Genomic DNA, 26,614 nt, shown 5'->3' with positions numbered 1-26,614 from the left:
AACTTTGTTGAATAAACCAAATGAAACTGGTATTTCTTGCTTAACACACGTGCACAAATGAAAAAAACACGTGCACACATAATAATATTATTATAAAGGCAATCAAAAAAGTTGAAAATTGGGTACCTACTCTCAACGACATTGCACGGTGCCTATATAATCTTTTTGGGATACCTACTCCAAAGTAAGACCAGTACAAATAACCCCGTTGTTCAAGTATGCATTATATTATTATTTCCACAATTTTATTAATCATGACAGGTTGGCAGTCTTCTCGTATGTATGTTATTCATGTTCTGTGGATTGAATCTACGGGCGGCGTAAAAACAGACATTTTTTACGAATTAAATAATGTATTGTGGTGTTAAGTATTTTTGTTGAACAGTGTTTTGTCTTTTTGACAATGAGTTAAGTGTATGTGTATTTTTTGTGCAATATTCGCATATCATAAGGCCTCCGACGTATTATTGCGTATTCCGAGCACATTTTATCTGTCACTGTTTTCCCTAGACGTATTTTCATTAGCGTGTCTGTGATGGTTCGGTGTTTATTAATAAATAATGTTGTCAATAGTATTTTTCATTTTGTGAAGTGATATGCTCTGTTATGAATAATATACCTATATATTCTCGTTCCGACTGCCGACGATTTAATTATTGTTTTCATCGTATGTAATAATATATTACGGGTCTACGTTAATCGTTTTCCTAACACGCAATATTATGTTGATATTCGGAATATTACAACCGACGGCTGTATTCAGATTCGTGGATAAATCGCATTGTCATAACCGCATTTGTATTCGCCCATGGTGAGATATCAAATTTTAATGAATTAGAAAAATAGTAAAGCGTGACTTTCATGTAGCAATGTTTTGCGCGTACATTAGTATGTCTGTCTGCTGATCGTCTACGTTTATCGCCGTCACTTTCGCTCAACGCCCGTAGTGGCGCGCCAGAGAGAGACATAAATATCATTCACACTATTATAGGTGTTCGGCGTGTGATGACTGTTTCCTGGCTTTCATTGACCTGGTATGTGGTTGTTTTGGTTGAGCTATTACGTATAAAGGAAATGTGTATAATGTTATTATGCGCGTCCTTGGCCTAGGATTACCGTCCGAATGGCGATTACTTATATCTGGATTGATTTCTGCGACGGTCGATTCCTTCAGTAGATTTACTATATTGTCATTTTCCGCGTCGTAGCCGCTGACGTGAAATAATTGCAGGCTATCTTTTCTACGTTCGCTAATTTCTCGTCCTGCAATATTATTATTCATTGATTTTATCACAACGCACGCTAATAACGCAACAGTCCTATGTTTGTAAACAATTTCAAGGTTACCATAAATAACATGTTTCAATTAAAAATGACAGGGTACTTCCATCACAGCACAATGTTGAAAATGATATTTGTCAACAATCGATAAGCGATGAACGTTAAAAACATGAGAAAATTTTTCGGAGAAGATTTATTGTGCGAAACGATCGCGAGATGAGAAAAAGTGGGAAGGCGGTCGGAGCCTTCCGCTTCGAGTGATCCGGACGAATTGAATGTTTCACTATATCGCGATGGAAGAGAAACGGGAGGAGTGCCCTCTTGTCGTCAAGCGGGGCTACCTCAAGAAGCTCAAGACCATGAAGAAGAAATTCTTCGTGCTCAAGTCAGAGGCGCCCGAGACCTCGGCCAGACTGGAGTACTATGACTCTGAGAAGAAGTGGAAGTCCAACACCCAGCCCAAAAGGGTCATACTTCTCAAGAGTTGCTTCAATATCACACGGCGCCTGGACACCAGGCAGAAGCATGTCATCGCTCTCTACACTAAAGAGGAGTGCATGTGTGTCGTCCTGGATGGGGAAGAGGAGCTGGCAACTTGGTTGCAGGCCTTGCTGTCGCTTCTGCACGGGGATGCGGCCCCCGATGATAGTCCACATCCTAGACGTTAGTCCATGATATCTTGTTTATTTGAATTATTAAAAAAAATATTTTGAAGGCCGATGTTTTTCTGCGACCACTCTCGCAATGCATATCCGGTGTGCCGCTGATGGCAAATCACTGTAGACTTATTTTTATAGTGGCAAGCAGTCTAATCCTGGGGATATAACTCTGTAGTAAAGCATTTGACTGTCAATCGATAGGTTGCTGGTTCGAGCCCACTCAGGGATATTTTTTTACTTTTCGAATTGACTATCTATGATGCATTTTCATTACACAGTCGGATTTGCTCTACAGGTGTTTTTTTTGTATTGTACGTGAAAAAATTTCATTTCAGAGAGACACTGTCCTTATTAGTGGAGCAAAATATGGCCCTTTACAAAGTGAAGCTTATATTAACTTTTTACGAGGAATGGTTTTTAGCCATTTGTTCAACCGTTGTTTCCTCTAATTTTTTCACAATGTGTCCACAAAAAAATTTGGGTGCATTCTAAAAAAAAATGTAAACATACTGAAGAAAAGTAATGTGTATGAACAATTAATTTTTTAATCCACAACTTGACTAAACATTACCGCAGATTGCAAGAAATCACTGCCAGCTGTATATTTTATGGAAATGGGGATATTATGTGAAATACTTAGACCCATGTTGTTTCTTTAAAAGTTTATGAACTAAAGCGTCACTGGGGCGATTACATACATATTTAAGTAATGGAGCTGCAAAGCCCACAGAATGCAGAGGGGCATCGGCGCGACTACTTGCACCAAATACAGGCATTTAGAAGGCCCTGGTGACCCATTTTATCGCCATGTAAGATTCGGTGAAATAGTATGCACTCCTCACACCCCTAGCCAGTTCGCGAGCCTAATAATACAAGGTTCTAAGTATTCGTCCTTGAGAAAACAAACCCAACAATAAAGTAGAATTCTAAGCTGCCTCATTGTTACTTTTGTTTCTTCAAGGACAAACAGTTAGAACCTTGTAGTTCTCCACTCGCAAGTTGTTTATTACAATTGTTTTGTTATTGGTACTATCGATCTGATATTTTCACCGATTTTATTAGGAAATGTAAAAAACATATATAACGCCAATTAGGGATTGCAATACCGGTATTTCAAAACCGGTTTCCCAGTATTTTTCGATACCAAAATACCGGTTTTAAAAATCAGACAATACCGATATATTCAGTATTGAAAGTGGAAACAAAATGTATTAATTAACATAAAAGGCTTAGGTTTGTAGAGTTTCCTTGGAAGAGAAATGAGCTTAAGCTGATACTGAGGCTAAGAACAGGTCACACAATGGGTAAAAGATTTGATGTCATCATGGGAAGAAGCGATTCGCAGCTCTGCGATGAATGTGATGTTTTAGAGGACATTGTGTATATAGCTGTACAATGCCCTAAATATGAACGGCACAGAGTACAGCTGCGAATTGCGGATATCTTTGAAAATGTCGACGAATTGAAAGGTGCCCTGGCGATAGGTAAGACGGAAAAGCTTGGCAAAATTGTAAAGTTCTTTAACAGAATTGGAGTGAGGACCTGATCGGCGGATCCTCGTCTAGATGAGAAGAGTAGCAGTAGAGAGCAGTCAAAGACTCGGTGAAATAATTAAAAAAAAAAAAGAAAGGCTTAAACATGGCTGTATTTTTTTGTCGGGTTACGCGATGTCTGGTTTACCTCGGTGGTCCTTAATTGTCCTTGGTGACCACCAATGACACAATATATAAAATATTAATATTTTAAAGATTTATATACAATATAAATTGGAAATTGTATTATATATAAATGGGTATTCAATAGGAAATACCGGTATTGGTATTTTCATTCGGTATTGCAATCCCTAACGCCAATCTACTTTCCGATGATATTTGAGAAAATATCTCGTCTGATGAGTGGTGGGCAGTCATAAGGTGCTGATAAATTGTACTTAGTTGATATTATATATAGTTTTTGTTTTTCAGAACACGTATGGCAAGTAAATGTTCAAAAGAAGGGACTGGGTGCATCTCGGAATATAGTAGGTCTCTATAATCTGTGCTTGACTGACAGGACATTGTCGTTAGTGAAGATTAGACCGACCAACAATGTTATTCCCCACGACATGCGAGCGACCGACACTGTCGAGTTTTCACTGATTAGTATCAGGAGGTATGTGGTGAAATGTTTTTACAATTTGCAACCGAAGTTTGTACCATTTCAAAATTATAATGGAGCCTAGTGTATTTATGTATTTTAAAGTGATTCCAGAACGATTTTAGTATGGTTGAATTGGTAACCAAAAAAAGAAAATAATCTATCTTACCAACATTGTTTGGAATTAAAAATAGACTGTATAAAGAATGTTTTTGTAAGCCTTAGAGCACAAAATAATGATCAATCGTTGTATAAAAACATTTTTGTAGTCCTGTAACATTAATGTGAGGCGTATTTATCTCAGTACGACCCTGCCAAATAAATGTCGGATCACACATAATGCTCGCTATAAATGAATTTTCGATGTGAAATGACTTGCAGGTAATTAAATCATTAGCCTTAGTGATCCATTATTAAGCTTCATTTTCATATATTATATGTATTCTTCATAATAAAATTATAAACAAAGGTTTTCTTCAACATCTATTACATCAATTAATTATGGTTATATATTATCATAATATGATGTGTAAAAGTAAATTGCCATTTTGCTCCTAAGCAGAGCATATTGGCCTTTACAGAGTGGATGGAGGATATGTTAACAGGTATTTTTTTTGAGGAATGGTAGTTAACCATTTGCCCAACTAATTGGGTACGTGCATAGATGCTAACATACATTGAAAAGCAACATGATATCGTTGCTAAGATATGAAAACCTCGTAACTCAAATTTTACGGTATTGGTTTTTTTTTTACTTATTTTATAGCCACTTTGATGAGCTATTAAGGTGTCTAACTCTTATGTGGTATTTATTTATAGTTACTGAGATATTGACAAAAATCACAAACTCGTATATCAAAATTCTATTTTTTTATAAGTTGTAATACTTGTATCTCAAACAATCTTACTTAATATAAGTTTTTAAAATTAAATTATTATTTTATTGTTTCATTATTTTTTCCATCTCCTTTTTAAAGATTATTAAATGAATCCAAAATGTGTTTTCTTTTCAAAGATAATAAAGTATAACTATATTTACTATAAACAGTGAAACCTTGTAACTCAATAAAAATCCTATAAACTCACTAAAAATCTTACATTGGAATAACAAAAACTCGTAACTCATTTTCTATGTTAAATATTGCCAAATCTATAAGCCACAAACCAAATCCAAACTGTACAAAATGCCCCACTTGATTAATTAATCATCTTCTAAAACAACTTTCATAATGTTCTTAAAGAAAATTTTGAGCAAAACTGTTTTTTTCATCCTCCTGAACATTTTAACATTTTTCGATATGAGGTTTTCGTATCTTAACGACGATATGTGATATACATAATTTGGAGTATCTTGGTGAGATAATATGTGTAACAATATATTATTTGTTGTTAGTTCAAGTCAGTGTTGTTATATTTTCTAGTATTTACGTATTGCGAAAAGTCGTCACAAATTATAGTATTTCTAAAATAAAAATTATAGTATGAATCGTTCAAAATTAGAGTATTTTTACCATATTTGTCGTAAAATTATAGTATATCTTGGTATTTTCCATTTTATGTTGAATTACAATTATATAAAAATATTATAATAATTGGCAACACTGATTCAGGTGGTAGTGGTCAAATTAATATAATATTTCAAGTTCTTCGTTGGTTTGATGAGGTTTTCGTGGATTGATTACTGTGCTCATTGCATGATTAAACTTCACAAAAAATCTCTGCTCACAAATAACTGCATTTTTGATAATAAAAGACTACATATTATTCAACGGTCATAGTAATTGTTTTGTTTGAAGTTTTTAGAAAAGATTTGTGATATTATGTTGTTTCAGATGTGGAGACTCCGAATGTTTTTTCTACATGGAAGTCGGGCGATCGAGTGTGACCGGGGCAGGAGAGCTTTGGATGCACACGGAAGATCCAAATATTGCTCAAAGCATGCATGCTACCATATTGCAGTACGTATATTGTAAACAATCGACGGAATAAAAAAATAAAAACCAATAAATCACATTCCATAGTTACTTTGACATTGAGAATATTGCAGCGGTATTTTAACAGCAGTTTTTGTTTTACACTACATGGCAATTACAGAAGTGAAAGACATCAAAGAAACACCCAGTTTTGGAAAAAACCCAATTATATACTATGTCTTTCTTGAATCGAATTCGGAACTTCCGCTCTTAGTTGGCAGTGTCTTACGTATTGTACTACAAAGGCCAGACATGACGTTATCCATGCTATAATACAATACTATATTGTTATATAAAGTATAGACTTTATAACAATTTTCTAAAAAAAAAAATATCTGTCTTTCTTCCCTTTATTGCATTGAAATACTCGATGATGTTATATTGATTTTTATTGTAGTGCAATGTCCACCGGTGCTATTAAGGACGATTTTGGGCCTAAAATGAGGAAACGGGCCTTGTCAGCTAACGAGGCTTCCAAACCGATATCTGCTCTCACCCGAAGGCAGACCCATACCGGGACCAAACCCCATGCCCTTTCTCCCTCAAGTGGTGAGTTGTACTGTGTAAATGTACATTTCTGCTGTATTTATTACAGGGCTACACAAATACTAAACTTGTCAATAAAATTCACCCGCAGTTTGTTTTGAACAAAATGCACAGGACAAAGAATGACCAAAGTTTTAGTTATGACTACAAAGATTTATGGTATAAGATGTTCTTCAATTCCCTTATTATTTAATAGAATAAATGGTGATTATGTAGTCAGTAAGCGTTATCATCATTATCTATCTAATGATTTTGTTTTGGTCTTTCTATGTTGTGTGATAATGGAAGCATTTTAAATATATATATTGGTGTGTTATCTTTTTGGTAATACTAGTTTACTTGAGTGGTTATATTTTGTAGATGTTTTCGATCACTGTACATTTTTGTTTTGTAGTGCACATCCATGTTTGTGTTTCTCTTTTTTCAGTTGACTTTTTTGATGAACATCTTCTTGAAACATTTGTTTAAATTATTTACTAATTAACATTACATTTTAGAAATCAACAGTAGTTTGTAAAAAAATAGGTTTTTGTAGCGTTATACTGTATCATAGGTGTTTTGATTTATGACTTTAATTTTAATAATCTCTCAAAATACTCGAAACACAAAATATCACATCACCACATGTTTTTATTTATGATTCCTGCAATTACATGGTATTAGATTTTTTTTGAATTACCCTCACCTATTTTGTTACCTTACTCATCCTTGTATGATAAATCTGTATGAGCTATAAAAAAAGTGTAAATGTTGAAATGTTGACACCACACTACAGAATTCAAAATTCTTTATATTTTTTTTTTGAACACATTGAATTCTTTTGAAATCTGCATTTCATTAAACTTAATACTTTTACCTCGTCTTACGACTGAAAACATAGTGGAGAAAAGTGGTGCCGCAAAGCGATTTAGTGATGAGCGAGGTGCCGAGCCTCAAAGATGCAAAAAATTAGGCAATCATTTCAAAAAGTAGATCGACAACACTTTTTTTTGCATATACAGTAGGCGCTTGGTAATCCAGCGTTCACCAATCCGGCGCATCCAATAGTCCGGCATTTTGCAACTCAGTTCTCCTGCTCTATAATCCGGCATGTTTGACATTAAACTGCCGAATTACAGAGCGGAGAGCCGTTCCCTCGGTAGCTCGGTGCCCGACCTTGACAGATTATTTATTATTTTCTATGATCCAATAATCCGGCATAATATGTCAAAAAATATGGGTGCCGGAGCGCCTACTGTATATCTGAAAACTGACCACGATGAATAGATTCCATCACATCATCAGAGAACTGCGATAAAATCACACTGTTTTCATTTTCAAACAATGCATGTGGTCCAGTCACGCAATATCATGTCAATTGCACGCATTTTGTGTATTTTGACTTGCTCATATATTTTGCAGTTTTATCCTTCACGTCTCCTGTATTACACATACCACACGCACCGTACCCCTCGAACGTACCGATAGTCTTGTATGTCTGCAATAACTATCTATGAGAGTGACAGTAAAAATAACGTCACGCATACCCACTCCACTTCTCCACAGTATGTGTTCAGTCCAAGGATATTACACCGGTTTTATTTTCGTTTACTGACTTGTCTTATTTACTTTGTTCTCCTTTGTTAGTCTTTTGTATTAAATGTTATTCTTCCCCATATTGATTTGGTTGTGAAATAACCACATCGATATGGGTAATAAGTAAATGAGGTGAACAATACGTACTATTAAGAAATGGGTATTTTAATATGTTACCGATTGTTGAATACTATAAATTACTTCAATTTGTTTACGCAACAAGATACCAGTTGGTTTATTTATAGGAAACATTAGTAATCTGGTACACTCCACAAGTATTTTCCATTAAGGTCGTCCATTTGGATACTCTAGATCTCTGCGAGCAACAATTTATTTCATAGAAAATTCCTCATGCTTAGGTACTTATTTTTATCCTTCAATTTGACTGCGGTAATACCTTAAATAATAGATTCCTCAAGTCAAAATATGAACAAAATAGTTATTTAGCGTGTGCGATAAAAAAATGTGTTACTTTTGGGCACTACATTTATTACATTTGTTAATTTTAAGCACTCCAACTCTATTTAAAAACAGCTGACTGGGACGTTGCTGATGTCCGATAATGGATATGCACAAAAAGAATAAGATTTATAAGTATTCGGTGGCGTAGTAGCAGAACGTCCGCTTATAGAGCTGTGTGTTGTGGGTTCAAATCCTTTGTCTTGCAAAATTTACATGTTATTTTTATGTGTTTGATCCAGAGTAGGGACCTAATGAGTCAGGATATTGGCTAACAACCATTATTTGTAAAACATCTGTTAATTCTTTCGACGCGAGTTAATTATTTTATCATTATTTAAATAGGGCAAAATTTGATTTCAATAAATTTCTGATGTGTTATAATGCCCATCGCAACATAGACTTGATTCGTTTAGGCATGTTTACATGGCCAGCACAGTGTACGGGTTAACATAACCTTAGCACTTTTTGGTGTATATGCTCGCTTTGGAGTGAAAATAATAATTGACTTTATAAAATCATCTTAACTTATTATGGCGTATTAATATTCCTTCTGTTCTCATACGGATGCTTTGTGGGTACTTATGAAATATTTTATAATTGAATTAACATTCAACAAAATAATAAGTTCTATAGATACATTTATCTTCTACAATCAATTAAATATAAATAGTAAATGGTGATTCAGTGATCTAAATCGAATTAAACATCATATTTTTTACCTTTTCTCTAGCAATTCTTTGGTACAATATTGGTATTATCGGATGTCCTACAATAGCTAATGAATAATTTAAGTGTACCATACAATGCTTCACCCCTCCTTATTTGTTAGAAATAGGTTTATTGTTATGTGTGTTTAAATGTTGCACGATTTTTAAAAAGAATATTCATAAAAAACATTTGAAATGCAATAATTTGTAAAGCACTATGTGTTTTTTTAAATGCAAAAGTTTCACTTTTTCATAAATCTTTTAATGAATTTAATGAATCTTGAATTAAGGCAAGGATAATGAATAAAATATCTACATAAATTTCTATCAAAGGGAATTTTATGGGTTTGAGACTTAAGTTTTTATTAAGTAATTCTATAATTATATTATTGGTCTATAAACCTAACATTAGAACCATTATGTTGGAGTTTTACCAAGTTAACAGTGGTGTAGTGTAATTAAAAATGATGTAAAATAATATTTTGTGGAAAAATAGTTTTATTATAAAATTTATGATGAAAGAATTTAGTTTGCAAGTAAGTGCAAAAGCCACTGTCTTTTGTACTGAAGAAAAATGACATCTGCTTTACTAGCACAATAACAATAATTGTTTATATTTTATACTTTATTTTTAGTGTATGGAACTTATTTAATTGTATTTAATAGTCAAACTTCACCCGAAATTAAAAATTCTTGCACTTGGGAAACAGTAGGAATTGTAAAAAGTTGTCCAAACTAAAGTTGGTGGCAGCACATCTTGAGCCTAATACTACAAGGTTCTAAATGTTCATCCTTGAGAAAATAAACCCAACAATGAAGTAGTATCATAAGCTGCCTCATTGTTACTTTTGTTTCATTAAAGATAAATACTTAGAACTTTGTAGTTCTCTACTCGCGACATGTGTATGTGTTTAGTTACCTTTTTAATTAGAGTAGAGATGTGTTTTTTGACATATCTCAGAGTAATATTTTGACCATACTTTTATTAAAGAAATCATTTTTCATTTATGTTGTTAAAATCAATTAGTTGGGTAGATCATACCTATGAAGTAATTGACTTATTGTTCGTAAAAAAGTATATGGTTGGTCAAAAGGTATTTAAATCCTCCAATCTATTTTTAATTTAGTTAAAATATGATTATTTCTATTTTCTACATATAATTAACTTACTATCTATATTAATTTATTGAAGCAATCACTATCTAATTTTCTTAAAATGAACACCATTTTAAACCTCTTAAATCACCTCTCGAGTTGTTAAAGTTTAGATTATGTACATGTACATATCCTTTTTTTTTTGAAAGTACCAATATAATATATTAAATTCACACTAATGCTTTTCCTTTGAAGTGCCTTAGCCAGCTCTCACATCTAAACCCGCCTCGTCTGCTGCCACACAACCATAAATCAAACCTTCTAGGAACGTCGTTTCGATGTGGCATATGAAGATCGCACACATCGACAGTTGCGCGTAACCTCTCAAAACGTATTTACATTTGGATGCGGTGATCGGAATAGGAATGACTAATTCGTAAGTGTGCGTATGCGTTCTGGTGTCATCGATTCGCAGCCTGAGATGCATGCGATTTGTTGATAGCAGCACTAGATGTTTTTTCATAATAAAAAGTTACATTCGACCAATCTGCGGAAGAGGTCCATTTGGCAACATGTGTTATGGGAATAATGATGACGTCACGTTGCAGACGAGATGAGTTTTGATATGCGAGCTGGCTTAGGGCCATTTTGCAATGAGTACAATATTTATTTATCCATATGAGAACTACCTTTAAATTAAGAAATTAGGAAATTGATCATATTGAGAATATCTTATTTTTGTGAATATGTATAATATTTGAAAGCGGTGCAGATGAGCGAATCCTTTTTAGGTGTTATGAAATGTGAGGTTAGAATATAAATCTATATTCGTATTATGACACTTCAACAATGAAGAAAAAGAAAGTGACACGTTGGCGACTGTCGGGTTTTGCAAAATAGGTGTGTTTGCAGAGAATACATTGTGCGGCGGACATAGTTGCATTGGCTCGTGCATAACGCCATGTGTATCGGCGTCCGCAGCTTATTGCCCCCCGCAGGACGCCAATGCGCCTATTCTGGAGGAGTCCAAGTCTATCGAAGAGGCCACCGATAGCACGGTCGTGACTTCCGGTATGCCAATACATATAATCGCCATAATATTTGAGCTAGCCCATGGCTTATTTGTTGCTTATGATTGTTGGTTGTTCATGGCCGTATGGTCAACGGGAAGCTGCTGTTTGCTGTTGAATGTTATATCCGTCGAATTGATAAAACCTCTTATTTATTTTACTAATGCCTACTGGGAACATTTATATTTTATAAATTATTTCCTCAGTAAACTACATATATATATATTATATTAATTTATTTTTATATATCTTTATTTCTAAAAGTGTGTTATAAAGAAGTCAGTAGTTATAATTTTCAATAATAAAAGACGTGGTGAATTTGGGAAGGTTCCAGCATTATTATCATAGATCTATGAAACAATTCTTAAAAATTGATATAGGTACATAGTATATAAAATTTCTCTGCAAACACTATGTATTATCTTCAAAAGTACACAAATGCACAAATATACCCAATATTGATGACATTAAATTGTCTTGTGCTGATTGATTAACAATACATACATGCGTAGACAGTGTGAAATTACACATGTTCAATTTTGACTCTCTCATTCTAATTACTTGTGTAATCTTTTGTATTATTTGGGTCTGATGTATAATATTGCATACCCTGGTAGTCACAATATAATCACAGAGCCAGAGAAACAAAAATACTATTATATCATACATTTACTGTATTTTATACTTCATTCTCAATTTCAATAAGAGTAAAAGAATAACATACACATATTATATATTCCATTTTAACACTAGTTCGTTCAGATTGCATACAATTTTTATGAATGAATGTAACGGGTTAGATATTTGTTATTAAAATTGGTTTTATGGTAGGTAAAATTCATAATAATAATAAATTACTAATATTAATTGACAAGTATGTACATACATAATATAATCATTTAATTAAACGCTAGCAAACTCTCCAGAAGTGTAAGTGTTTACTGATTTCTTGTGATGTCAGCTTTTTACTGAAACAAAATAACTTTGATAATTATTCAACTTATTAAAACATGTGATTAATAAAGCTTAGGCAGAAGTGGGTATGCTATATAATTTAGCCTTGCAAAGTCAGTCAATCATAATTAAACTAAGATTTTTTTAACGTAACTTATTTCTAACATCGATGATTATTGACCGAGGGACTTCATCGCTTAATGCTATTTGCTTCATAAACCTTTACCTATTTTTTTACACATTAAAACTAAGCCTAAATAAAATTTGTAATTTTGAAAAATGAATGTATTAATTTCTTATATTACTTTATATATATTTTTTGTTAATATAAGTATTTATTTATTAATATAGCATAAAATTATGATATCTACTATAAATCTTAATTTTTAAGCCTGTCCGATGATAACTTATTTATTTTTTTATATTCTAAGACTTTAAGTTTGTCATCCGATCAGCAATATTATGATCCATTTATCTATGTATGTTTTATCTACGATGTTTTGTTGGATTTTGAAAGTATACTCGGAAATTATTTTTACATGTTATACTTTGTAGATATCTCAGTTATTTATACCTCTTTACTCATACATATGGCCGGTCCACATCTCGATGTTTAATTATTTTCAATGATGTATTTCGTTTTTCATCCACGCATGCTCCAAATAATAATTACAAATAAATGTGGTACGTTAACGGGGCTCGTGTGCATATCATGTAAGGGATTGTTTTCATCATCAGGCTCGATCTTTCCCGGAAGACATCCGGCTGACGAGGGTTCCACGCTAAGCGTGGTGCACGAGCGCACGCGATCTCTGCCTCTGACCGGCGAGGAGACGTCCCTCGGTAACCGCAATACCGACAGGAATTGCACTATAGACCGGAGAGTGTCGCTAAACAACTCTCACGGTTCCTTGGAGAATGCCAAGCCTCGGCCGGGGCAAACTAACGGCGTCCATCCCTACTCGAGAGTCTCGCAGAAAGGTGGGGGCCGCAGGGCAAGCACGGGCTGTCGCCTTGTCAAATGTTCCCCTTCACACGCTCGTTGTATGTATATTCCGCATTCATAAAGAACCCCCCAGCAAACAATCTGCCAAATGATATTGAATGGTTAAATTTCAGATATATTATTTGATTTTTATGTTCAAATTTAAATTTTAATCTGTATCAAATAATATTATTTGTCCGTTCCCATGATAGAGGGTGTTGATTCCCATAAATAAGATTATATTATTATCTTTTATGGTGACCACAATATACCTACATGTGGCTAATTTTGATGAAAATATTTTTACAGGTTTTCTACGAAAAGTTTATACTAATTAGAGGTTCTTATTTTAACTCTTTCACAGTTATTTTCATTTTATTCAAATGTCTCGTCATATTTCCACTTTGCTTCGTAATGTTATTGAGAAAAAAGAAGTTATATTTGGAATTTATAAGCCATTTATAAGAAACATTGACATAGGCTCGTTACTAACATCGTATGCAATGTTCAACTTGAAAAATAATATCTAATTAGGTATGTGCTTTTAAAATACTACATAATTCCACAAATTTAATTATGCAGACAAATAATATTAATAATCTCAGTGAGGCACTGCCATCTATTAAATATTATGGATAGGTGTAACTAATCAAATAAGTTGTTTCTGTGAAATGTATTCAATTACCATAAGTTGAATTCAAACAGTTTGTATTAACATTAAAGGATATCATATATAGAACCTGTACGCCATCGTCTTGCACAGTACAGTTCTGTATGGGAAATCGAATAATAATCAATTTTAGCGACCTAGATTTATCAACATGTAAATGATGTACATATGTGTTGAGGATTAAATGAATATAAGTGACCAAGTCGATTCTACTTCCAACAAAATTAAATATGCGATTGTAAATTTTACATAACTGATTACAACATTCTATAAGTGTGGTCTTGTTCTCAAATGATACATTTTTTTTGACCATGTTCGATGCTAAGAAGATTATATGGGCCTCCACGAGTGGAGGTTTGTATTAAGAGATTTTTGTTCTTATGAAAAATGGATGTTAGCCAGTTGCCTAACCTATTAGGTCCATACTCTGACTCCAAACACCTAGGATTTGAACCTGGGACCCACAACATTATAAACCGATGTGTACAAAAAAAAAATATTCAAGTACCTACCTATATGAAAGTTTTCATTCAAACAGTTATAAAATTTTACTCCATGTCCATGGGATATAATCTAATGTTAGGAAGAAAATGCATGTAACTTTTCACACAAATCAGTTACATACATGTTCGAATCCTGTTAAAGTAGGGATATGTGGTGACATGAAAACTGCTCCAAACTAATCTTTAATTTTATGTCACTTGTACTCATTTGATCCTTACCGTGATATTAATTTATTCTATAAACATTTTGTTTGACAAAAATATCACTTCTATTTATTAAATTGCGTTTTTATTAAAAATATATCTCTCATATAGTGTTGAAGTGATACATAAAATTATATGACCGGCGGGATTTTTTTGAAAGTCTTACAAAAATGAGCATAACTGTGAAAGGGTTAAATAGAGGACGACATTTTTTAGTAAGAAATTACCTCAACTGTGTGCCTCTCACCTGTGTAACTTAATTGGTATCTATTTCTACACTGAAATGGCTTTTAAATGTTTAATAAAATATACATGTTATAATTATTTAGTTTCTCAGTCCTTGGGTCTTGCTATTTATCATTTTGAAACCATTCTTGTTATTTGGTAGATATTATAAAATAAATTGATAATTTTTACATCCCACTGATAAATAATACATAGAAATACTAACAATAATTAATTATAGCTGTGCCATGCCAATTAATAATTCCATAACATACTAACAGACATCATTACTTCGATTTCTAGCTAATGTGCTTATACATATTACGAGAACACAGTATGTAAAATAAATCATAGATGTATTTATTTTATTCCTCTTCTAGAATTGATTGGTATACATACTATAATACATTTTGTATTTTTATTGAAATATTAATAAATTTGATTAAGTATTATAATATGTAACAGAGGTTTTATTTGTCCGTAATTTTGCATTATCACTATGTTTAAATGGATTGCTGTTGAAAAGGGTCTCAATCTGTGATCCGATTTCTCTAAATGTTACATGATATTCGCCTTTTTGCTTTTTGGATATCATTGTTGCCCGACCTGATTAGGGTGAATCTAATAATTATAAATAAGTGTTTTTAGTATTGAATACAGTAGAACCTCGGTTATCTGGACTTCGATCATCCAGATTGTCGATTATCCAGGTTTTTTATTACGAGATAAAAGGTACAATTTCAATATGGTAATAATTAGTAATTATCTAGTCAGCAGCAGTCAAAAGTCAGGTAAAATTCTGGAAGTAAAATAGATGTATTATTATTTTTTCGATTATCTGGATTTATTTTTATCCGGACTATTTTCATCCCCAATATATTATAATATAATCATATGGTGATGGTAAAAAAAACGTAAAAAAACAAACCACAAAAACAAAATCGCCGAACTGCTCATATCCCCCATAAGTCTTAGATTAGTTTGGATAATTATTAAGGTTCTATTGTATTGTGAAAATTGGTAGAGCCGCTTAAAGCTGACTTGATTTCTCTAAATGTTACATAGTAACCCTTTTGATCTTTGGATGTCGTTAATCCCCTAACTGAATCCTTAGAACATAATTATTGATAGGTGTTTTTATTATTGAATATTATGAAAATGGTAGAGCCGCCTAAAGCTGTGCATCAGCATTTTTTCGTCTATGCATAGATAGAATAGTGCACTGACACCTTCTTCTATGTATAACAATATATTATAATGATGTCTATAAGAATATATTATCATTCAAATTTAATTATAAACATACACTTTAATACATACACAATTATTATTTTTTGAAATTAACCAAATGAATATTTTATCTGCCTTGATTAGTATAATATTATGTACACACTTACTATAAACGTTTTTTTTATTGCGCATGTATTGATATTAAAACAATGGTCGTTCATGAATGTAGTAAAGCACCCTCGCCTTTATATCCTTCTAGATATAATAAAATTGTGTGTATTAATAATTTGAGCGCCTGATATATTGTGTTTTCAATGCTTGCTGTAGTTATTATTTTGAATTTATCTCAACTAATGCGCTTCTGCTTATAGCTGGTGAACAACTTTATCAATTAACTGAACGATCGGGTCATGTATTCATATATAATTTTCATAATACATATAAAATTTTATCGAGATTTATAGTAATCTCTATTTTATTTATTCGTGTAAATTAAATTATAAAATATACAATTAAATATGTGATTGTTACATTAAAGTATTAAGTATCGGCTTATAATGCTGTGGGTCCCAGGTTCGAATCCTGGGTCTGACAAATACACACGGGGTCAGAGTATGCACCTAGTAGGTTGAGCAAGTGGCTAACATACATTTCTCGTAAAAACAAACCTCCACTCATATGATCCTATTAGGATCGGACATGTTCAAAAGAAAGAAAATGATTAATACAAATTCTTTATTGAGATAAATGATCTTTGGTTCTCACTGATGATTGTGAATCATACTTTAGAGCAGTGATTTCCAACCGGTAGCTTGGGCAATTGGTAGACCGAGAACATATTCGAAGGCGCTCTTGCTTAAATTAGAACGATTCCAAAGAGTAATATTTTCATCCAATGTTCTTATAATCGTAACTCTACACCAAAAATGCAGGTTTGTTCAGTTTTGGATAAAATAACACTAACATACTCACACAATGCATATTTTTGACTTTTTTTTCTTTAAAGAGGAGGTTTAGTGTAGGAGCCTTAAAACCCATCTACTCTTAAAAGGTTCGACATCACTGCTTTAGAGTTTGTTTTACTTATAAACCTATTCAAAAATCATTACATACAAAGCACAAGCAACAGTAACAGCTTATATTTTTATTCCCCTTAAAAATTAAGTGACCAAATTAAGCAGTTTGATCATTGTCATTACATAATATATTAAATGCTTTGAAGCAAATATATTCCATTTTTGATGACATTTTGTTTTTCTTAGACGCCTTACGCACTGGTCGCTGGTTTCCAGCTACCAGGGGGCAGAATAAAGGAAATCGTCGCGGCAACTAGCCATACTTTTTAGTTGCTAGCAATCATGGTTTTTGGAGACTAGTCGACAGTGCGTAAAAGGACTTATAAGCAGTCACTATCTGTTGTTCTTCTAAACCTAGCAGACAACTGTTTATGGTGAAGTTATTTTGTATTAATAATTCAATTGATGGCCAGCTACAGTTACTATTTCACAAAACGAATCACACATATCAGATCTATCAAAATCATTCACATCAAATATAATTCAAATAATCTTGTTTTGTGAAAATATATTGTTTGATAAGTATGTATTAAAAATTATATTGATTCATTATGATTCTTACGTTTTTTCAAGATGTTTCAATGAAAATGTTTTGAATTCTAAAACTCTTGAATAAAAACAATAAATAAAGTAGTGCGTCATTCGATTACTTTCATACAATGCAAAATAAACAGTTCTTTTATGAGCCATATTTTTTATATCATATTTTCACCTGAATATTATAGTTTAACGTTTAACTTATGCATTCATAAATCAATTTTTATCACTGGTATCCTTTGTGATAGTAAGTTGTCACGTAACGTAACATTGTAATATTTCCGAAAGAAAGCTATTAGAAATATTTGTTATTTTGTTTGGAAGGATTCATTATAGACTTCTTTGTGACAAAAAGGAATTTCAATAACACGGGATGGTTCATTAAAGAATACAGGAGGACCTCGACTTTCGCACACATAATTGGTTCCTGAAAGTGTGTGCGAATGTTAAATGTTCGAAAGTAGAGGGAAGTAAAAAAAAATTAATTGTGTGTATTTTAAAATATTTATTTATCGAGTAAATATAAGATGTTTAAGAGACATGTTTAAGTGGGGTTTGCGGGTGTTTCCCTTAAATAGTTATCAAGAATTAACTGTTAGCCAATCTTCTTTTTCTTATTTTAAATGGTAAATTATTAACTTTTACATTAATAATAATGCATAATGTTCGAAATGTAATGTGAACCAATCTTTAAATATTAACGCAGTAACCCAGGCTTTTTTATTTGATTACCAAATGACTGGAAGCAATTATGATGAGGAAATAAATTCTTTTGCAGCATCTTTATCCGCATCAGTCGATTCTCCAGTGATTTTAATATTATAAAAAGAAAACCTCATTTTAAAATCGTTAAACCAACCGTTACTTGCTTGAAAAATCGTGTTAGAATCTTCTTTTAATCTAGCCTTCCAATCTTTGTGCAAACTAAGATCCTTCGCTTGAATAATTGAAATACTCAGAAGGACATCTTTTTGATGTTGGTCATCGATCCATGATAGCAAAGATTTTTCCATTTCATCCATAACTATGCCGTGTCTTTTGGAAACAATCTTAATGATATATTTCCACAATTATCACAACATATCGTAGACCTGTTTGTATCATACGAACGTCCGATTGATGTAAAAGATTCACCGCTATCAGGACGTCTAATAATTTCCATCTTTGTCTCAATCGTGTGAAGTTTATGAGTCCTTGATTTCTTTTTGTTCGTATAAACACTGCAGTTTTTCCGTTTCTCACTCACTAAACCTATCCTAGCTAGCTCACAAGCAAAGTGACGGGTGTGAGCAGGATGCAAGTGATGCAAGAAATGCACTTGCTTGTGAGCGAGCGAGAGGGGGATATATTTACCCCACACTGTGACGTTTTAAAAAAACCATTTTTTTAAAATGTGCGAAACGTTCGAAAGTCGAGGTCCGCCTGTACATTGCTTTCATAATTTTCCGTCATTAAGCTTTGTTATTTTGGTAGACATTGATTTGTGCTTTGATTATCCAACTGGTCTTTAGACAATTAACAAAAAATAAAACAAAAGAAAAATTTGCTTTCTGCTGTATTAAATTTCCGCTTGATGCAATAAAATATTCAGTTTTACTTAATCATTACTTCATAATGAGTAGACTCTCATGCAATTAATCAAGAGAATATTTTGGATGATAAAGATTAATAATAGGAGTTTGATGTATTCATGAATAATACATTGGAATAACAACTGGGTTGAAATAAATAGGTCGCACTAGTTACTTCTGTCTTCTTTTTTACCAAGTAAAATAATAATGTGTCGAGGATTAAACGAGTACAAGTGACATATAATCAAATACTGAGTTATCATTACATACCAATTTATGCATGAAATAGGATTTTAACATGTATGCAACTGCATTGTATGAAAAGTTACAAGCATTTATATTATTCCTAACATAGTGTTAGTACTAAGTGTTATAATTATTTTCATATATACATTTATATTTTGAATATTTTGGCCTTGTTTTCTTTCAAACACTAAAAACATTCATAAACTAGAATACATATATTATATTCCTTTTGGTATAGTAATAATGTATCATTTCAAAACAAGACCATACTTATAGAAGGTTGTAAACAATGTAAACAGTTATATTGTAAAATTTACAATAGCATATTTACTCGATTTACTAAACTTGATCACCGGTGCACTTGTATACGTTCAATTCTCACAACCTTGAATGATGTATTTTAGTATGGAAGATTTTTTTTAATGGAGTCATACTGAAACTCTAGTTGTGGAACTGAAAGAAGGGCGAAATTATAATTCATTGAACGCATATGACGTGTGACATTTTTGTTTTAGCCGGTTCTGGGATGGGGGTTCAATGCGCACGCGAAAGGTGCGACAGTCTGCCTTCGCGGGCGCCCGTGTCGGGAGGCATCCTCCCCGTGGTGAACGCAATGCCCCACAGGGTGGGCGTGGGAGGTGTGCCGCGACCCCTGGCTCGCCCGCACAGCATGTACTCCTCTCGGGGCATCAGCCACTCGCCGCCCAATGCCAACAGTCCTCTCAGTCCCCATTCAGGTATGGATGCGGTGCAGGGATATGCCTCTTTATAAAAATTAATCATCCATTTTGATGAGGCTAATTTCGGTTCTCTGTGAAAGATTGTTATATAGATATTATGTTTTACCCAAATGTTGGCTTTTCTAATAAATGTATTAATGTAACTATGCATAAGGCTTCTAAAGTTTTACTTAAGGTGACGCATCAGTGAAACGCCAAATAATTTTCAACTGTACGCGCGACGAAATTTTGTACTTGCTTCGCATTCATTGAGAGAACGTGGAGTCAGACACACGTCACTTTGCTGCGTGATGGCGACGGGCCAATTAATTCTAAAATCGTGTAAAGATGACTAAAAACTTTACCCATTTACTTTAAAAAGAAAACATGTCAATGAATATATTATTATTGTTACTAATAGAATAATAAACAGAACATAAAATGGACGTATGTTGGATTTATATGAGAAATAATATTTCGTTTGACAGGCGTCTTTTGCACCCGCGACCCGCAATCCGCACATCGCCTAGCAACGATCTTTTTAGACCGTGCCTCAACTAATGCATGGCCTTAATGTATTTTTTTCCTTAGAAAGTATATTATGAAAAAAAAAAAGTTTTATAATCGGATACTTAATAGAAATCGATTGCTTAAAATGAGTAAATGCCGATATGTCTAATTTTATTTTGCTAATATTTATTGCAATACATAATGGTTTATTGGCTAATAAAAATGGGCATATTATCTTCTAATTTAAAAAAAAGGTGGGAAAAAGAAATTTAATGTTAAAACCAATTTAAAAGCAATCATTTATGGATGAAATATGAAAACGCCACGGCATAAACATTGAATTGTGTTGTGGACTTGGTTACATGTAAATTGTACGTAAAAAAATTCACTGTGGCACAGTACGCCGTGAGCTTTCTTATCGGAAAGAGATGACTATATGGTCTCCAATTTTATTAGATTCAATATGTACATTAATTAAATTTTCATAGCAATCATATTACTTAATTTTGGCAAAATTCATGAATTCATGAATGAAAACCTAACATTTCACGGTGAAGTGCGATACGGCGAACTGCATACGCACAAGTTTCCGGACACTGTATTTGAATATAATATTGATTTCTCCTAGTGGGGATCTGACCTTTCCCACATTTGTAAATTAAAAATTCATATTTCACTAAATACATGATTTTTACAATAACTTCACTGTCATTTTCAATAAATGAATAATCTTTAATGGCATGATGTTGTTTGGTCAGATATAATGATTGTTAGATATCAGAGTAGGTCAGTTCACCATTGTAGGGATGAATTGCAGATATCATGTAATTTTTACAAAAAAATGATTAATGATTTTCTTGAACCTTCCTGTGGAACAGACAGCGCCGGTTCGAGCATATCGATCGACGAGACGGACAGCGGCATGCACCACATGAGCGTCTCTGATGACTCGCATCATATGATAGGGCGGCTCATCAACTCGCGGACACCCGACGAGAGAGTCATCCCTGAGGAGGCGGCCGACGACCCACATTGTCCTTGGCAGCCTGACCTGGCTGACAGCTTGGACAGGATGTCCCTGCAGTACGGGAGTCCAGGGGCTAGGATTCCACTCAGGGACCTGCCGAGGAAGGAGTCACTCTGCGAGGCCAGTGACGTAAGCAGTCCTGTGTCAATAGGGGGGGCACCCGTCTGCGGTTCGCCGCATGATTCGGGCGGCTACATGCCCATGTCACCTGCCAGCATGGAAGCTGCCAGGATGTGAGCATAATTATTAATTATTTCTTTCAATTAATTCGAAGCCTAATAATATTTGTCATTTTGCTTATTCAGCGATTTTAACAAATTCAATGTCTTTTTAGGATCCACTCCCGCGCTGGCGGCACTCCTTCTGGACATTCGAGGACATCATCTGTGGCAGAGGAGAGTGCTCCGCAGCCGGATGGCCTCTCCCTCCATGCTACAGACGATGGGTACGTGGACATGCTGCCATCCGGAGAGAAGGTGCCGCGTCGCCCTGCGTCACCGGCCGACCCCACTCTTCCGCTTGTCGCCGTTCCACCCTCTGCCGACCTCCGGTTTCCCGAGTTCCACCTCGAGAAGGTCACCGTATCGTACTTTACGCCCTCCGAAGAGGGTGAGGCCAACCGCCCGACACGAGCTCACAGTGTGGGATCAAGGCCTGTCGTGAAGGTTATTGGCCGGCCGGACCCTTCGGATGCGGCCCGTGCTCGTGCCTTCTCCGTTGGCAGCAGGTCGAAGAACCACAAGGAGAGGGTTTTGAGCCATGGCGGGCCGCCTCCACCCTATTCGCAAAAGCCACCCGGGGGTATGTCGTGCAGTGCACCTGTGTTAGCGGGTGCGGCTATCAACCATACTGCCGGGACGCCTTCCCGTCATCTGTACGGCTCCAGCCACGGCTCGGCCGAGCCCCTTGACGACCTCATGGAAATGGACTTCACCAATTCTGGTGACTCGCCCTCCGGCCCCGTGCCGTCCGTCACCATCCCTTCTGGCTCATCGGTGGACTCCCGCCTCTCACTCTCAGTGCCAGCTGACACACAGAAGCCAGTCTCTGATGGCGACGGCTACATGGATATGTCCCCTGGCGGGGCGGACCCGACTGCTCTGTCTTATGTTGAAATGAAACCACCCGACCGGCCGGGCAGCGGGGGGAATACCACTGCTGCCACGGACCGGAATTGTGTGGCTAAGGTGGCCGCACCCGAAGGCTACGTGGAGATGTCGTGCGAGAGCTTTGCCTGTAATCTTGATCGGCCGTCAGGCAGGTTGAGGGTATCCTCCCTGCCAATTGCCATCAACGCTGGGAGTCCTAAAGACGGAAAAGGGTTCAAAGAGGGTCCTGTTACAACCGATACTGGTTATGGGATGGCACCGTATCACCGGAGTGACCGCGAACCCTATGAGAGTGAAATCCGCCGAAGCGCCCCCTTCAAGACGTCCCCTGGGGTCTCGCCTGTTGCCCCAGCTCCCCCAGGGCCGTTTGCTGGCCTCAGGAGGAATTCTAAAAAGCACCAGAGACGGAACTCCAAGGAGTCTCCCACACCGCCGGCCAATCATCCTCAGACTATATTTCCCTTTAGCCTGAACAGCCCCGGGTCTCCTGTTAAACCTTTCGATCCTATTGCCCCTGGGGGGACGCCTCCCGGCAGAAAGTGTCCTGTCGATGCTAGCAGCGGCACCGTCAGGCTGTCTCGCGGTGCTGAAGGTCTCCCAGCCGACCGGGCTGAAGTCCGTTCGGAGCGGTCAGCTGTGAGGCCCCTTGGGGACGTCCTTTCCGACTACATGGAGATGGTCCCGAGTCGCCTCTCCACAGTTGAGGAGACAGGTGAGACCTATGGTAGAATCGCGGTAGACAAGGACACCAAGCACCTCATCAACAGCGCCACCAGAGAGTCAGGGACCGGTCCGGCTGACCTGTCCGACTACATCAGTCTGAATCCTGAAGCCACGGTGAGGAGGTCTCGTCTCCCACCTCAGATTTCCGGTGACGAGATAGCCCCTAAGGCCAGGTCCCCCAATGGAGGTCGGGCATTCTCTGCCTCCAAGGGACAAGGTTTTGTAAAGATATCTGCCCCTGTGCCGTTCGCTGATGGAGGCGCGGACGCTGACGCGAAAGAGAACCGGGGTATCCTATCATCGAACCCACTTGCTGGGAGGACACTGACGTCTGCCCCGATGACGAAGGCCGGCATGAACGCGGCTAACGCTGGCCGGGCCCGTGCCCCCAGGAAGCCGGTCTTGGTTGTCAGTCAAACCCAGCCAACAGCGGCCGACTTCCGGCCAATCGCCCCCGGAGATTCGGAACCTCGGAGCGCCAAGTCGGGCTCCCCCAGACCGGTGGAGTCTGCCCTCAACCGGCAGCTTGCGGGGGCCCTCCTTGATGGCAGGGTGAGGGGTATGGAGGGCTACGAAACTCCTGTTGCGCAGAATGGGCAACCGCCCCCATCCCGTCCTCCATCGGCGAACAACAAGTGCAAGAAAGGCAGCCGGCCCCCAAGCGCCAACAGTGAGACGTCGGGCGGTGCTGTGCGGTCTCGCCCGTCCTCCGTGAGCAGCGAAGTGAGCGGCACACCCACCGACTCGCGCCCTGCCTCCGTTACCGGAGATAGGGACATAAGCGCAGCCATCGTGCCCCCCGGTCGCGCGCTGCACTACGCCAGTCTGGAGCTCGACGCACCACCCGAGCGCAGTCCCCGCCCGCCTGCCGTTCCCGCTTTCACCTATGCTCAGATAGACTTTGTCAAGAGCGAGGAGCTGAAGAACTCCAAAAATTTCGCCGCCAAAAGCAAAAATTAGGCTTCAAACGATAAGTGTTCACGGTTGTTACAAGTCCTCATAGTTGAAGTAGTCTTAAGAGTGCGCTGAAAATATTAGACTCATTCCGTTTACTCGGAGAAAAAGGAGCGTGCCGCAGTGGTGTTGTGCGGTGAGTGTGGTCCCGTTTACACTTGAATTAATGCGCTTACAAAAATGCAAATGAGTAATAATTAGCTATGAAACTTTCGTTGGAGAATTTCCTGCTACGCCGTTATCAGTTTTCGATATATGCAGAACTTTGTCTCGTCGAACTGCGAATGTTCATCATACTATTTCTAATTATTGTTTTCAAAATTTTTTAATAGCATCGGGAAATTGGAAAAAAATTCTACCTAATTATTATTTATTTATCCAAATATATTATATTATGTATACATTAACTATTTGTATTTAATTGATAAGAAATTTATTTCACACAAAGTGTTCATTGTTTTAAGTTAAGTTTTTATATTCGATATATAATATTGATAGTTTTTTTATATAGACCGCCGGGTCGGCAGCATCTGCGCGTTTACCTTTCACCACCATTCATGAAATTAAATCTGAACATTTTAGTAAATCTTTACCATTCATGATATTATCGCCATGGCAATAATTTAATATCATAATAAATAATGTCAGTATATTTTTTTGCCCAGTTTATCGATTCATAATACACCCATCTAATTCCACCTGTAAATCACATAATATAATAAAAATATTTCCAATGATGTTTCATTTGTGAAATTTTCTTTTTATGCATTATATACATAGTAATATTATGCTTTCGCAAGCGATTATATTTTATATGCTGTAATAAATGCCCTTTCGTTACCTAAATTAAAAACAAATGAATATACACAATACACTTAATAAAATGACAGTTGACAGTAATGTTTGCGATTTTCGCTTGATGAAAGTGTATTAGAAATATATGTGTTTCTAGTTCTTATCCATTTGTTTGGTGACTTCGTCTTTATAATAGCGATTTAAAAAAATAAGAGGATCAGAGGTGGCATTTTTTTTCATGGATACATTTCTTGAAATTTTTTTTTTAGTAATTTTTTGTTACCAATTCTATAAAATTGTAGTATACATACTATGGTTATAGTACGGTTGTCGATACTGGGATGCAGTGGTGAAGGGGAAGTTAGGCCTTGGAGACCCAACGTAAACTTTGTATGTCATTCTTATTTGTTTCTATCTATTGTAGTTAGGCAAGGTTTAATCCGATTTTAAAAACCATCTGCAGTTTTTATTCTTGGTTGAATGAAGACAAAATTGACAACGTTTAGTGTGCATTATTTATGTTGAATCTCCACAGTCTATCGTCACCCTTCGCCACTGCATACCAGTATTGCCAGCCATACTATAATCATAATATTTACCCCCTTTGCCAATGCTGGGTGAGACAACATCATTAATGGCGAAAGTGGCAAACAAAAAATAAATGCACCCTTTAATATAATATCACGGTGAATTGTCTTAAATAACATAAGCATTTAACCCACTGTTTAATATCTAAGATGACATTGGTCATTTTTGGACTTTTACTTCACATCCTCTTATTTTCTTTAATTTATAGTAAATTTCATTTTTAAATATGAATATATTTTTTAAAATTAAAATCAATGAAAGTGTGTTTATACTAGAACAACTTGCCATTGCCTTAGGCATGGCATTCCTAAAAATCTATTAAATTTGATTGTAATAAATTATACATAATATGTATATATTTTAGAGTTTTCGCCTATCACGTATTTAAATGTTATCGAAGTCAAAAAATGTAGCTGTTATAATTGATTTTCTAAATTGAATTAATTATCTAAAATGTAATGTGTTCTTTTTTCTACAGATCGGA

The 26,614-nt window shown here is 35.7% G+C and overlaps 1 protein-coding gene across 3 annotated transcripts; it reads left to right on the top strand.

The window, feature by feature from the left end:
• Positions 1-267: 267 nt before the first annotated feature.
• On the top strand, positions 268-24,914 carry chico (insulin receptor substrate 1 chico). 3 transcript variants are annotated; one of them, XM_085952349.1, is made up of 9 exons: positions 268-1,944; positions 3,905-4,091; positions 5,909-6,034; positions 6,447-6,598; positions 11,347-11,505; positions 13,197-13,502; positions 20,221-20,442; positions 21,813-22,194; positions 22,296-24,914. In XM_085952349.1, the coding sequence occupies exons 1-9, from the start codon at positions 1,557-1,559 to the stop codon at positions 24,751-24,753; spliced, it is 4,380 nt and encodes a 1,459-aa protein (XP_085808475.1). In that variant the 5' UTR covers positions 268-1,556; the 3' UTR covers positions 24,754-24,914. The 3 variants fall into 3 exon arrangements, with proteins under 3 accessions (XP_085808475.1, XP_085808476.1, XP_085808477.1); XM_085952350.1 differs by lacking the exon at positions 11,347-11,505; XM_085952351.1 differs by lacking the exon at positions 13,197-13,502.
• Positions 24,915-26,614: the final 1,700 nt, after the last annotated feature.

Source organism: Rhyacophila brunnea, unplaced genomic scaffold (genome assembly GCF_057557595.1).
Source record: "Rhyacophila brunnea isolate RB1 unplaced genomic scaffold, BYU_Rbru_1.0 scaffold_3, whole genome shotgun sequence".
In the NCBI taxonomy this organism is placed as follows: Eukaryota; Metazoa; Arthropoda; class Insecta; order Trichoptera; family Rhyacophilidae; genus Rhyacophila; species Rhyacophila brunnea.
Note: the sequence above shows the minus strand (reverse complement) of the source record. Positions and strands in the feature narration are given on the sequence as shown.

Bases quoted from the DNA above. Each gene is read 5' to 3' on its own strand.
- chico (XM_085952349.1), top strand. From the start codon at position 1,557: ATGTTTCACTATATCGCGATGGAAGAGAAACGGGAGGAGTGCCCTCTT. The intron at 4,092-5,908 runs GTATGTGGTGAA...ATGTTGTTTCAG, and splicing joins TCACTGATTAGTATCAGGAG to ATGTGGAGACTCCGAATGTT. The intron at 20,443-21,812 runs GTATGGATGCGG...CCTGTGGAACAG, and splicing joins TCCTCTCAGTCCCCATTCAG to ACAGCGCCGGTTCGAGCATA.